The sequence below is a fragment of the Ostrea edulis genome, chromosome 6 (genome assembly GCF_947568905.1).
Source record: "Ostrea edulis chromosome 6, xbOstEdul1.1, whole genome shotgun sequence".
Lineage (NCBI taxonomy): Eukaryota > Metazoa > Mollusca > Bivalvia > Ostreida > Ostreidae > Ostrea > Ostrea edulis.
The window spans coordinates 37,959,509-37,974,129 of NC_079169.1; the positions used below are offsets into that span (position 1 = coordinate 37,959,509).

The 14,621-nt window shown below is 31.6% G+C and overlaps 1 protein-coding gene across 2 annotated transcripts in view; it reads left to right on the forward strand.

The window, feature by feature from the left end:
* Window positions 1–14,621, forward strand: part of LOC125647819 (tyrosine-protein kinase JAK2-like) — a 155,013-nt gene that overhangs the window by 45,413 nt on the left and 94,979 nt on the right. For both annotated transcript variants that reach the window (XM_056139556.1, XM_056139555.1), the window contains 2 exons: window positions 522–702; window positions 2,976–3,147. In XM_056139556.1, the coding sequence (XP_055995531.1) occupies window positions 522–702; window positions 2,976–3,147 (353 nt within the window). The remainder of the gene's footprint in view (window positions 1–521; window positions 703–2,975; window positions 3,148–14,621) is intronic.

The window sequence follows — 14,621 nt, forward strand, 5'->3', positions numbered from 1 at the left end:
TTTGATCTCTGTGTGATGTTGTCTTTGATTTCTGTGTGATGTTGTCTGTTGTCTTTGATTTCTGTGTGATGTTGTCTTTGATATCCATGTAATGCATTGTCTTTGATCTCTGTGTGATGTTGTCTTTGATTTCTGTGTGATGTTGTCTTTGATCTCTGTGTGATGTTGTCCATTCTTTGATCTCTGTGTGATTTTTTCTTTAATTTCTGTTTGATGTTGTCTGTTGTATTTAATCTCTGTGTGATGTTGTCTTTGATATCCATGTGATGTTGTCTTTGATCTCTGTGTGATGTTTTCTTTGATTTCTGTTTGATGTTGTATGTTGTCTTTGATATCCATGTGATGTTGTCTTTGATTTCTGTGTGATGTTGTCTGTTGTCTTTGATCTTTGAGTGATGTTGTCTTTGATATCCGTGTGATGTTGTCTTTGATCTCTGTGTGATGTTTTCTGTTGTTTTTTTTTTATCTCTGTGTGATGTTGTTTTTGATCTCTATGTAATGTTGTCTGTTCCTTGTTTCAGATTGCTATATTTGGCACCTGAATTGTATACAGACTATCAGAAATGGGTGCTGAATCCAAATGTTTCAAAAATGACAACTCAGTCAGATGTGTTTGCATTTGGGACAACCCTTTGGGAGATGTTTGCTGATGGACACAATCCAGTGGAAACACCAAGATTTTCCAACTTAAGCAGTGAAAAGGTGAGTTGTTGGTCGTTTTCTACCAGATAATATAGAGATTTAGAAATCCTGTCTGCAGAATACATGACATAGACTTAGGTATTCAATATACAGTTAAACATGGTTATCGTGAACCTGCAGGGCCAGCATGCAAAAAAAAACTGTTCATTATAACCAAACTTCATTATAGCCAATAGAATTTTCATTTTTTTTCATCGAATTGGGGAATAAATATCACTTTGCAATAAGAGTAACTTTATTACATTGTGTTCATTATAAACATTTATTCAAGAATGTCAACAGTAAATGATCAATTATCACATCACAGTTGAAAACCATAATCAGTAGCTGCTTATTTATGATGTTGCATTTGAATTTTGTAGCTGTAACATTTTAACTGTATCAATATGATATGGAGCTGACTAGTGGTAGATACTGTGAACAAACTTTTATTAGTGTGCAAGAAATTTTCTTGAGAATCTCATCATCGCGAATATATCTCAACATGAACCAGTCTTTCAATGTTTCTTGTACAGTCGTTTGCCTAGTTCCGGATCATATTTTCATTAATGATTGCTAGCGGTATAATCCATGAACTTCAAGATAATGTAGGTTTCGATGGTCTTGTGAGAAGATCAGAAGTTAACTCAAATGAAAAATAAATAAAATTATTTGAAAATCGTTGTAAATATCACCGGTCTTTGCATTTTCCATAACCGTGCTCATAGCTCAGTTCCAAATCACACTGCCAGTTTCGAATTACGGAGATGTTTGAAATGACTGCAGGCTGATTCAAATGTTGACTGAGACAATGGGACATTCAATTGGTCCGAAACTTTAAATCAATACGTGTGTATGGTTTTTTTTCGCTTAAGATGTACCTAGTTTTTGTAGAAATAAAATCAAATGAGACACTAGTTTAAATACATCTTTATAGTTTTGATGTTATATTGAACGATATTCAAAGCTTCACATTTAGGCATAGCCAAAATTGCGGCATTCCAAATTTTCTTAATTAACATTAAATAACTATCTCTCTTTGAGTCTGTTTATGATATAATGTTATATCTATCCGGAATAACAATCCTTCGCCATTTTCTTGTGGAGTTGTCTAGAGTGGGAAGAAAAAATAAGGAATACATAAAAAAGATTTTATGCTAGAAATGAATAAACTACCGTATACTTTTTAAATATTAATTTCAAGAATTAAGTAAATTTAGATGCAATACATAGTGTAATTACTGTCCCAATTTTACAATTTTAAAATGTATTTACAGAGGGGGGCAGCATTTAATTTATCCATTTTGGTAATCAGAAAAAAATGGTTTCTTGTGTTTATAAAAAAATTTGTGTGCTTATTATATCTGACACTACATTTATAAATCCAAGAGTGCCTTTAATATGAACTGAAATACAGTCCACTCCACTTATATTGAAGTCAGTTATATTGAAATATCTGTTATATTGAAGTTAAAATAAATCCCCAGTAGCAATATTTGTGTAGTTCAGCATGGGTTATATTGAACTTTGGATATAATGAACAATTCAGGTCGATCCCCTGGATTTCATTATATCCGGAGTAGACTGTATTGCTCAAAGTTTACAGCAAAGTTCAACAGACGTGTATGACAGTAGTTGACATGACTGATCCATAAGCAGATGGTGTCTCTTTGGTAAGGCATCTCAACTACAATGATACACTCACTGAAGAAATATTTTTTGATACTTTTACTGAAAGATACATCAATTAAATGCATTTATTTTTTGTGCAAAAAACTTGGTTATTCTTTAGCTACAGACAACTTTCCCTCCAGCACGATTTTTCCTCAAGTGTGTAAGTGACAAAGATGTCGAAGTCCTTATGTATTAAAAGAAATGTGACAAGTAATAAACCTGGGTTGAATAAAAATTACAACAGTTTCATATCCCTCAGTAATCATTTTCAATGTGATTTACCTTCCTAGGTAAAAAATTATTTCTTTAAATAAGTATTTTAAAATGATAATTACAAAGTGATTCGGAACTGGCAATGATCCGGAACTGGGCAAAAGACTATATTTGTTTAGAATTATCTTGGTCGCAAAAAATTAGTTGCTGTACATCAGTTCAATCATGAAATAAAGTTGTTGCAAACAAAAGTTGGTTTACAGTAATGGAAAGCATTTGCAAATTGAAATATTTACTATCATACATCATAGCCTCCAGAAATATAATTGTATATCAGGTGTTCTCTCAGTAACAGTGTAACAATATCATGGTATATATGTTAGAATTTTGAATAAATTGAATTTTAGGTTTTACAAGCAATTTTCAACAAAAAGCTTGATCCTCCCCCTAGTTTGAATGAAAACATAGAATGGAAGCAAAAATTGAGGAATTTGATGTCCTCTTGCTGGAAACCTGTAGATGACCGCCCAGATCCTAAACTTCTTCTGAGAGACCTCCGAGCTCAAGTGGCAGATTTAGGTAAGTTTTTAGCTCACATGAGCATTTCTATCACATTTTGTCCAGTATCCATCCATTAATGTTAAACATTTTCAACAGTTACTCTTCTCCAGAACCATAGGACCAATTTCATCCAAATTGCCATAAAGCATCCTTTGATAAAGGGCAGTGTTTGAAATAACTGTGCATCTGACCTCCCAAGATGTATAAATTTTGCCACAGGCAAACTAATTTCTTTGTAGAGACGCCCGACCAAATGTGTTAAAATTTTCACTAAACAACATTTAGACGTATCAAATCTACTTTTATAATTGTGTCAGTAACTAAGTTGTACCAAGCCAAGGGCTTTATAAAATTATAATTATATGATCAGGATTAAGTTATGAGAATTGAGTCTGATAGTGTAGAATTATAAATATATGATCAGGATTAAGTTATGAGAATTGAGTCTGATAGTGTAGAATTATAAATATATGATCAGGATTAAGTTATGAGAATTGAGTCCCATAGTGACATATTCACTCTAATTAGAAGATGGTTATTGATAATAATTTTTTTTTTAAATGGCAGTATCTAAGTCTAAGGCTGACAATTTTTACAAGCAGTCAGCCCTGCAAGTCTGTCTAATTTTATAGCAACCCTCAAACACTTTAAAACATTTCTGTTACGCAATCCTTTGTCTTTTTAGGCTTTTATATTAAAGAAAGTCCACTTGTAGTGAAAAGGTTACCTGTAGGTGTCCAATAAGTTGACAATTACTGTCCATTATTTTTAAGAATGGACAGATACTGTCCGTTTTTAAAAATAATGGACAATAATTGTCAACTTATTGGACAGAGCCAGGTAAACCCAATAACTTATTAGACGTCTACAGGTAGGCTGAAAATAAGAGAAAGACAATACATTTGTCAAAGAGATACAAATTTAATTTTAAATTCCCTACAAGTAAAAATCAAAACATATAATCGGAAAAATCACTGAAACACTTAAAAAGGATATTTCCCTTTAGTAGAATTCTCTGCTTCAACTCATAAGATTCACAATTTTTTAATTCCATTGGCCATTACTATATTGCATCAAAACTTAAATTTGAAAGACATATTTCCATACTGTATTTGAATTTCGCTGGATTCAGAGGCACATTCTGAAATTCTTCACAACGCTTTTTTATGTTTTCTTTATTAACATATCCTAATTCTGAATTATTATTTTCGCGTTCATGAATAATTTTATTTCACGAGATAGGCGTATTGGGTTCTTTTGGCTGGCGTTAATTATTTCCTCATCCAAGTATTTGAAAACACAATGCTTTTCAGATCAAAATTTGGCTCCATAACTCTCTCACCCTCCATATCCAGAATATAACACATATTTGCAGTACTTTCACTAAAATCCTTGAATTTTGATTGTGCAATGAAAATGCTCTCCCCATCAGAGAAAGACATGTTGATATGGCTCAGTACTATAGAAAGAGTGAATATAAAACCTGCAGTAGAAGACTACTCACCTGACACTGTCCAATAAGTGAACAAAAGAAACAGAATTCTATGCAAGACTGGTAATATTGTCAGACTATTCAAAATAGCTTTATTCATAATCATCATTGTCAATGGGTTTACCTGAGTCTGTCCATTCTTAGAACAAAAAATGTAATGTTTTAAGTAGGATATAAGCCTCAAACTGTCCATTCTGTGAGAGAAAGAACTGATCTTGGCCCTATGGGCCTTGATCAGTTCTTTCTCTCACAGAATGGACATTTTTTGGCTTATATCCTTTATGTAAAGGGAATTTAGAATTCTTCAAACGAAGGGTCACTCTCCTTTCAAATGGGAGATTATTAAGAAATAGTGAAAATGTGGCATTTTTAGCTCTTCTGAGCTGAAGGCTCAAAGAGCTAATCATATGGCCATATGTGTGGCGAGCGGTGTGCGTCAACTTTTTGGAAAAAGGGCTATATCTCAAGAACCCTTGGCCAATTTTTGTCAAATTTGTCACAGGGTATCCTTGGCCCAAGGGCTTTTATTCATACTAAAACTAGGGTTGTGACCCTTTAACAAGGGGAGATAATTAGGAAAATGCAAACAAAAGTTGTGGTTGCCAAAGAATATTTTTCTCAAGAACCACTAGGCAAATTATCACCAAACTTATGCATAAGGATGAGGATAGGTTGTAGATAAAAAAAATATTCAAGGCATCATCCTTGGGCAAAGGGTGTGGTCTCAAGGTCACTTCAAAGTTGACCTTAAATTTTGTTTTGTTAAAACTTTGATATTTTGCTTAGTATAAGGACTAGGATCATCAAATTTTGTCAGTTGATGCATCTTAGGACCTAATATCATGTTGTCTCGAAAGTAGGTCATGGTGACCTACTTTTTGAATTTCGCAGGTAATTATTATTAAATGGATTTTGATGCATATCTTGGACACTTTTGAGCCAATGATCATCAAAAGTTGTCAGTTGATGGATCATGGGACCTTGAAGTGTGTCATGTGAAAAGTATGTCACCATGACCTACTTTATGAATTTTATGGCTAATCATTTTTGAATACATTTTAGGTTGTTATTTCAGATAACAAGAGGTTTAGAATCATCAAATCTTGTAAATCTAGAGGCCTTGAAACATATTTATCAAAAAAGTAGGTCACAGTGACCTACTTTTTGAATTTTGCAGACATTCAAATTTCACATTTTCAATTTTAGATGCATATTTTGGACACTATGAAAGCCAGGATCATCCAAAATTGTCAGTTGATGCATCTTGAGTCTTCATAGTTTGTTGGTCAAAAAGTAGGTCACCGTGACCTACTTTTGGAATTTGACGGCTATATTTTAATATTTCAGATACTATTTGACTTACAATCATCAAACTTTGTCAGTTGATGGGTCTTGAGTCTTCAGAGTGTGTCGACCAAAAAGTAGGTCACTGTGACCTACTTTTGAAATTTGATGTTTATAGCTGAATATTTCAGATACTATTTGACTTCAATTACCAAACTTTGTCAGTTGATGCATCTTGAGTCCTTGGAGTGTTGATAAATCTTTAAAACTTTGTTAATTGATGAATCTTGGTTAGTGAGAATTTTTGCCTGTTCTACAATGTATCAGAAGAGCAATTCTAGGCCCATGGGCCTCTTGTTTCAAAAATATTTGTCTCAAGAACAGCTGGACCAGAAAAGACAAAACTTACATAAAAATTTTCTTACTAAGTGGGGGATTCAAAATTGTTCAAATCATAGGCTCAAGGGGTTTGGTAGGCTGGGCCCACAGGCATTATTATATCGCTTGGCTTCAAATTTACTAGTAAAGAGTATTATTTAATAGTAAATTCGAACATAAATGATATAATTGCCTGTGTACTCTTTAATAGTAAATTTGATCCCGATATAATTGCCTGTGGTAGGGCCAACAATAGTAGATAAAAAGTTTGACTTTAGGATATATAGCAAATATCTTTAGAAATCTTCTCAAGACTTGCAGGGCCTGATTATCATATTCATATGCATGCAAGCATCATCAGGTAGTGTAGATTGAAGTTTGTTCAAATCATGACCCCAGGAAAAAGGGTTACCGTAAAATATTGTGTATTGTGTGCACTTCTGTATAATGCGCACCCCCCACTTTGAAAAAAAAAATGTCTGAAAAAACCTTAGTCCTATGTATTGTGTGCATTAAAAAAAAATGATAGTATGAGTGTGCAAATTTCTAAAATTAAAGTCAAATTCCGCACGATGAATTCAAAACTTTGTATTCATGCATTATTCGTGTCCGATAAAATATCTGATAACAATCGGAAAATTTATTTTATTTTTACGATGGTGGACATTACAAATTACATTTAGCGTGATTTATAATTATGCAAATATTGAGCCTAATGTTCTTTATTTAAAAAAACCAACAATCCGTATTGAGCGATATTTGTGTCTGTAATTATTGAAATCTTCTAAGTAAAAGGTGTTTCAATCGATAGTAGATAATATAACGACTATATATATGTGTGTGTGCTTATTTCATAATTATTCATTTAATGATAATATTTTAAGATAATTTGTTTTAATTCTTCGCGTCCGATAACAATCTGTAAATATATTTTATTTTTACAATGGTGGACGTTAATAACCGCATTAACCCAGTGTTTTATATTTATGCAAATGCTGAGCTAAATGCCCATACAACTTTAAAATTAAAATATCTAAACCAGTAGTGATGATAATTGGTGAGAATTTCTTAATCAATTATTGGTTTACTGTAAATAACTAATTTTCGATTAAAATCGAACATCTAGAAATTCTATATTATAGTCATTTAACTACTGAAAAAGTGTAAATAAATATTTTCTACGTTTATATTTGCTGTTTCTATTGCTGAGAGAGTGTAAATCAATATTTTCTGTGTGTATTTGTTATTCTTTTACTATCTTAATATTCTTTAATTATACATCTATAAAAGTCAATACGATTTTTAGAAGGGTTTACGTGCCAAAAACGGATATTATTAGCTTCAGTTATAACCCTGTATATCAAAATTACATGTCATTAACTTACAGTAATCCAGCATAATTAAAATTCAGCAAAGAAAAATAAGGAAAGAAGAATACTGTATTGAAAATAACAAAAACAAATCAGATTTATTGTCACCAACTGAAAACACGATACGCACGTGCAGAATAACAGTGGCCTTTGAAAGCGGTTTTATCTACGTAATTCACACATGGCTTTGGTCGTATCAAGATTCTCTTTGATGGATGATCCTTCGTTTATATAAATATGTCTGAATCAAAGTATGTCTATCTGACCATGCGAACATGCTTTATTCCCCGGGTATGGATACTTTCGCTGTCATGTGTACCGCCATTACAATAAACAAAAGTTTTAGGTAAATAGACAGGTCACGGCAGGAATATTCTTCAAAAACTACTGTCGTTGAGAAAACAAAATCTAAAATCTTATTAATTAGAATAAAAGTTTCATAATCGAGTGCTTAGAATTTGCCAACAATGACTGATTTTCGATTAGGGCCTATAATCGATGATTTGAACACCACTACTAAACAGATTCAGTAAATTCCCATATCTTGATTATTGCTTAGGCTTTGATCTTAAATATCCAAGTGTAGGGTAAATGTGATAAGGAGTGTTATTATCTAATTGTGATAAGGAGTGTATTATGTAATTGTGATAAGGAGTGTTATTATGTAAATGTGATAAGGAGTGTATTATGTAATTGTGATTAGGAATGTATTATGTAATTGTGATTAGGAGTGTATTATATAAATGTGATAAGGAGTGTTATTATCTAATTGTGATAAGGAGTGTATTATGTAAATGTGATAAGGAGTGTATTATGTAAATGTGATTAGGAATGTATTATATAAATGTGATAAGGAGTGTATTATGTAATTGTGATAAGGAGTGTATTATGTAAATGTGATAAGGAGTGTTATTATCTAATTGTGATAAGGAGTGTATTATGTAATTGTGATAAGGAGTGTTATTATGTAAATGTGATAAGGAGTGTATTATGTAATTGTGATTAGGAATGTATTATGTAATTGTGATTAGGAGTGTATTATATAAATGTGATAAGGAGTGTTATTATCTAATTGTGATAAGGAGTGTATTATGTAAATGTGATAAGGAGTGTATTATGTAAATGTGATTAGGAATGTATTATATAAATGTGATAAGGAGTGTATTATGTAATTGTGATAAGGAGTGTATTATGTAAATGTGATAAGGAGTGTATTATGTAAATGTGATTAGGAGTGTATTATGTAATTGTGATAAGGAGTGCTATTATATAATTGTGATAAGAAGTGTATTATGTAATTGTGATTAGGAATGTATTATGTAATTGTGATTAGGAGTGTATTATATAAATGTGATAAGGAGTGTTATTATCTAATTGTGATAAGGAGTGTATTATGTAAATGTGATTAGGAGTGTATTATATAAATGTGATAAGGAGTGTATTATGTAATTGTGATAAAGAGTGTATTATGTAATTGTGGTAAAGAGTGTATTATGTAAATGTGATAAAGAGTGTATTATGTAATTGTGATAAGGAGTGTTATTATGTAAATTTGATAAGGAGTGTTATTATGTAAATGTGATAAGGAGTGTTATTATCTAATTGTGATAAGGAGTGTTATTATGTAAATGTGATAAGGAGTGTTATTATGTAAATGTGATAAGGAGTGTATTATGTAAATGTGATAAGGAGTGTTATTATCTAATTGTGATAAGGAGTGTATTATGTAATTGTGATAAGGAGTGTATTATGTAAATGTGATTAGGAGTGTATTATGTAATTGTGATAAGGAGTGCTATTATATAATTGTGATAAGAAGTGCATTATGTAATTGTGATTAGGAGTGTGTTATGTAAATGTGATAAGGAGTGTATTATGTAATTGTGATAAAGAGTGTATTATGTAAATGTGATAAGGAGTGTATTATGTAATTGTGATAAGGAGTGTATTATGTAAATGTGATTAGGAGTGTATTATTTAATTGTGATTAGGAGTGTATTATGTAATTGTGATAAGGAGTGTATTATGTAAATGTGATTAGGAGTGTATTATATAAATGTGATAAGGAGTGTATTATGTAATTGTGATAAAGAGTGTATTATGTAAATGTGATTAGGAGTGTATTATATAAATGTGATAAGGAGTGTATTATGTAATTGTGATAAGGAGTGCTATTATATAATTGTGATAAGAAGTGCATTATGTAATTGTGATTAGGAGTGTGTTATGTAAATGTGATAAGGAGTGTATTATGTAATTGTGATAAAGAGTGTATTATGTAAATGTGATAAGGAGTGTATTATGTAATTGTGATAAGGAGTGTATTATGTAAATGTGATTAGGAGTGTATTATTTAATTGTGATTAGGAGTGTATTATGTAATTGTGATAAGGAGTGTATTATGTAATTGTGATAAGGAGTGTATTATGTAAATGTGATTAGGAGTGTATTATATAAATGTGATAAGGAATGTATTATGTAATTGTGATAAAGAGTGTATTATGTAAATGTGATTAGGAGTATATTATATAAATGTGATAAGGAGTGTATTATGTAATTGTGATAAGGAGTGTATTATGTAAATGTGATAAGGAGTGTTATTATGTAAATGTGATAAAGAGTGTATTATGTAAATGTGATAAGAAGTGTATTATATAATTGTGATAAGAAGTGTATTATGTAATTGTGATAAGGAGTGTATTATGTAATTGTGATAAGGAGTGATATTATATAATTGTGATAAGAAGTGTATTATGTAATTGTGATTAGGAGTGTATTATGTAAATGTGATAAGGAGTGTATTATGTAATTGTGATAAAGAGTGTATTATGTAAATGTGATAAGGAGTGTATTATGTAATTGTGATAAGGAGTGTATTATGTAAATGTGATTAGGAGTGTATTATTTAATTGTGATTAGGAGTGTATTATATAAATGTGATAAGGAGTGTTATTATGTAAATGTGATAAGGAGTGTATTATGTAATTGTGATAAGGAGTGTATTATGTAAATGTGATTAGGAGTGTATTATTTAATTGTGATTAGGAGTGTATTATATAAATGTGATAAGGAGTGTTATTATGTAAATGTGATAAGGAGTGTATTATGTAATTGTGATAAAGAGTGTATTATGTAAATGTGATAAGGAGTGTTATTATCTAATTGTGATAAGGAGTGTATTATGTAAATGTGATAAGGAGTGTTATTATCTAATTGTGATAAGGAGTGTATTATGTAAATGTGATAAGGAGTGTTATTATCTAATTGTGATAAGGAGTGTATTATGTAAATGTGATAAGGAGTGTTTTATGTAAATGTGATCAGGAGTGTATTATGTAATTGTGATAAAGAGTGTATTATGTAATTGTGATAAGGAGTGTATTATGTAATTGTGATTAGGGGTGTATTATATAAATGTGATAAGGAGTGTTATTATGTAATTGTGATAAGGAGTGTATTATGTAATTGTGATAAGGAGTGTATTATGTAAATGTGATAAGGAGTGTATTACAGTACACGACACGAGTTTTGTGCGTGTTCCACGCAACGCGGTGGAACAAATTTGCCCCAAACACGGTGGACCTTTAAAATTGTCGGCACCTTTGAAGTCCTATTTTTCCGCGCGAGCTAGACATTGAAGTCCACGGAGGATCTCCGTGGATGTCACCTGTACCTCCGTCGATGCCACCGTGTACCTCCGTGTGATAAAACAAAGAAATAATTTCCGAAATGATTCACCCAAAAAACCTTTTCGCTTGGCCAGCATGCATGCCCTCACCCCATTACTTATTTAGAAATTAGCTATAAATCATTCAATTCTTGTAATTGTTGTTTAATGATACGTTGGTGTTTTCGGTTCATATCCGTATGTAGACTTCCCTGCAGACGTTCACACCTTTTTATGAAACGCCCAAATTCTCGACATCCTGTATATAAACACCTGTGTTATTCCTACCACTCGTCGGTACGGTACATTGTTTCACGGCACGTGCAGCACAATTTCACCAAATAAAAGAAGGGTCATGAACAACGACAATCACATGCCAGTAATTTCAATTTGATAAACAGCAGTTCAAAGAAATGTGTACCATAAGCAATAGTTTATTTTTACGTAAGGTTTTCATTGTAATTAGGAATATGTGATTAAGGTCAGCTATATACATGTACATGTTTACATTGGATATGAATTTCATTATGTACTCAACTGTGAAGCAATGTGAGCAAAGAATCAAATTTTTATCACTTAAACAAATAAATATTAAAACTATCTTTACTTTTAAACAAACCTTTAGAAAACTTCGTACTTTCATTAGGAAAATTTCATTAGAATGCCCATACTTCACATTAATAATAACACGTTTTTTTTAGTTTTTTTTTTCTAACTTGATAAATACTTTATTACACGCATGTATTATTTACTAAATGTATATATAACAGCTTTTTGTCTTTATATTTTTATATACCATTGCATAATGGTGATGAGATCCAATAAATTGAATTGAGTACATGTAGTCTTGAAATATCACAAAGTAAAGAGTTGACAACGATTGAAATAAAACTGCAGACGTTTTCTCGTTTATTCAGTAACTCAATAACTTGCGCGTCTTCTGAATGAAAGTTGTAAACCAAACGTACTAGGTTTTGGTCAGTTATAACATAATACGGGGGTAAAATTCATCTAATCTCCGCTAGCAATGGGTTTTGAGTCAAGTGTGCCTTCGTACACGAATAATCTCGGCTAACGAAGATGAAAAAAACAACAATTTTTTATGATTACCAATGCTCTCTCTCTCTCTCTCTCTCTCTCTCTTGCTTTCATTATCTAATGCATCTAAAGATTAAATTAAAGATTTTGATAATCGATAGCGTATATGAATAAAAGCAAATAATCGTTAAGTCATTATATTAGTTTTTTTTTTTCATGAACTAGTTGCATTTGACACCGAGGATTTACATCCTTAAATATTGATTACAAGCACGTAGAATCGGAGAGGGTGTACTTTGAAAACTTGAAAGGTTTTCGTAATCGGAGAATTTAAGCACCATTTTTGTTGTTATTTTATTGCTTGTCAAGAAATTTACACAACTTAACCGGCAACATACCCCTTCTGATACATTGAAAAATATAAGTAATGTTAGCACGGGGCTCTATAAAGTTCAATCTGCAGTTTGGTCATACTTCGTCATTCAATAACTTATTCAAAATAAAAAAAATGTTTGTCGGGTTAGCGGTACTATGATGTATGATTATAACAATGACCTGTGTATAACTTGTACATTCCATGCAAATTCGAAGGGGTTTTCGCCTCAGTAGAACAATGGGAGTCAGCTAATCCGTGTATTTGAAATCAACAGAAGTGCTTAGCTTCTTGCGGAAAGTGTGAAATATATTGGGTCGGCGTAAGATACCCGTGATCTTAGACTAGATCTGATATCGCGCCGACCCAATATATTTCACACTTTTCATGAGAAGTCAAAACCCAAACTAGCTAACCTTAATTTAGTTATACTGTGAGAAAGACCCTAGGAATTTGCATGGTATATACTTAATATACAAAAATCATTGCATTATCCAGACACTCCCGATGAACTTCTTTTTTTTTTAATGAAACCTCTATCAAAGTGCATCGAACATAAGTCTCGGTCAAATGTAATTAACTCGGGATTTTAAAAATAAATCATTCGATGGTTTGTATTTTTGCTTCTATTAATTACGTAATAAATTAATTCCAATTTGTTAATCATCGACAATGCTCTAATTTCTATATTGGATAAAGTTATATTTGTCAAGATGCATATCAACACAATATGATGGAGGTAATTATGTTAAACAGCGCATTTGTCACAGAGAGAGAGAGAGAGAGAGAGAGAGAGCACATCGGTAATTATTAGATATCCCTATCACATGTTGTACATGTATGTTTTTCATTTACTGAATATACTAATTCGCATTCAAAACAGGAATTGCCTGCAAGTACGCATTATTTAAACATAGAATTTAAGAATATTTTAATGAAGAAAGAAGACTAAAAGAAAAAAAGTCAAAACCAGGTTTTCTTAAAAACATAATATATAGTGTTTGGTATCGTTGGAATCGGCTCAATATGCTGAAAAACAATATAAGTATCAGGGGGGAAAATATTGAAATTTTTTCTTTTCTTAAAATTCCACCCTTATCTTGATTATTTGGCCTGCGGCACATTTTCACATCTCCCGCAAGGCGCCCGTGGCCAGAACAAAGCTCTTAGCAGCTGTGTGTATTCGCAAATAACACACACCGTGGAACACGGAGGACACGGGGTATCTCCGTGGATTTTCCTCCGTGGTCTTTCCACGGTGGGGTGTATAAAACTCGTGTCGTGTACTGTATATAAATGTGATAAGGAGTGTATTATGTAATTGTGATAAGGAGTGCTATTATATAATTGTGATAAGAAGTGCATTATGTAATTGTGATTAGGAGTGTGTTATGTAAATGTGATAAGGAGTGTATTATGTAATTGTGATAAAGAGTGTATTATATAAATGTGATAAGGAGTGTATTATGTAAATGTGACAAGGAGTGTATTATGTAATTGTGATAAAGAGTGTATTATGTAATTGTGATAAGGAGTGTATTATGTAAATGTGATAAAGAGTGTATTATGTAAATGTGATTAGGAGTGTTATTATCTAATTGTGATAAGGAGTGTATTATGTAAATGTGATAAAGAGTGTATTATGTAAATGTGATCAGGAGTGTTATTATCTAATTGTGATAAGGAGTGTTATTATGTAAATGTGATAAGGAGTGTTTTATGTAAATGTGATCAGGAGTGTATTATGTAATTGTGATAAAGAGTGTATTATGTAAATGTGATTAGGAGTGTATTATGTAATTGTGATAAAGAGTGTATTATGTAATTGTGATAAAGAGTGTATTATGTAAATGTGATCAGGAGTGTATTATGTAATTGTGATAAGGAGAT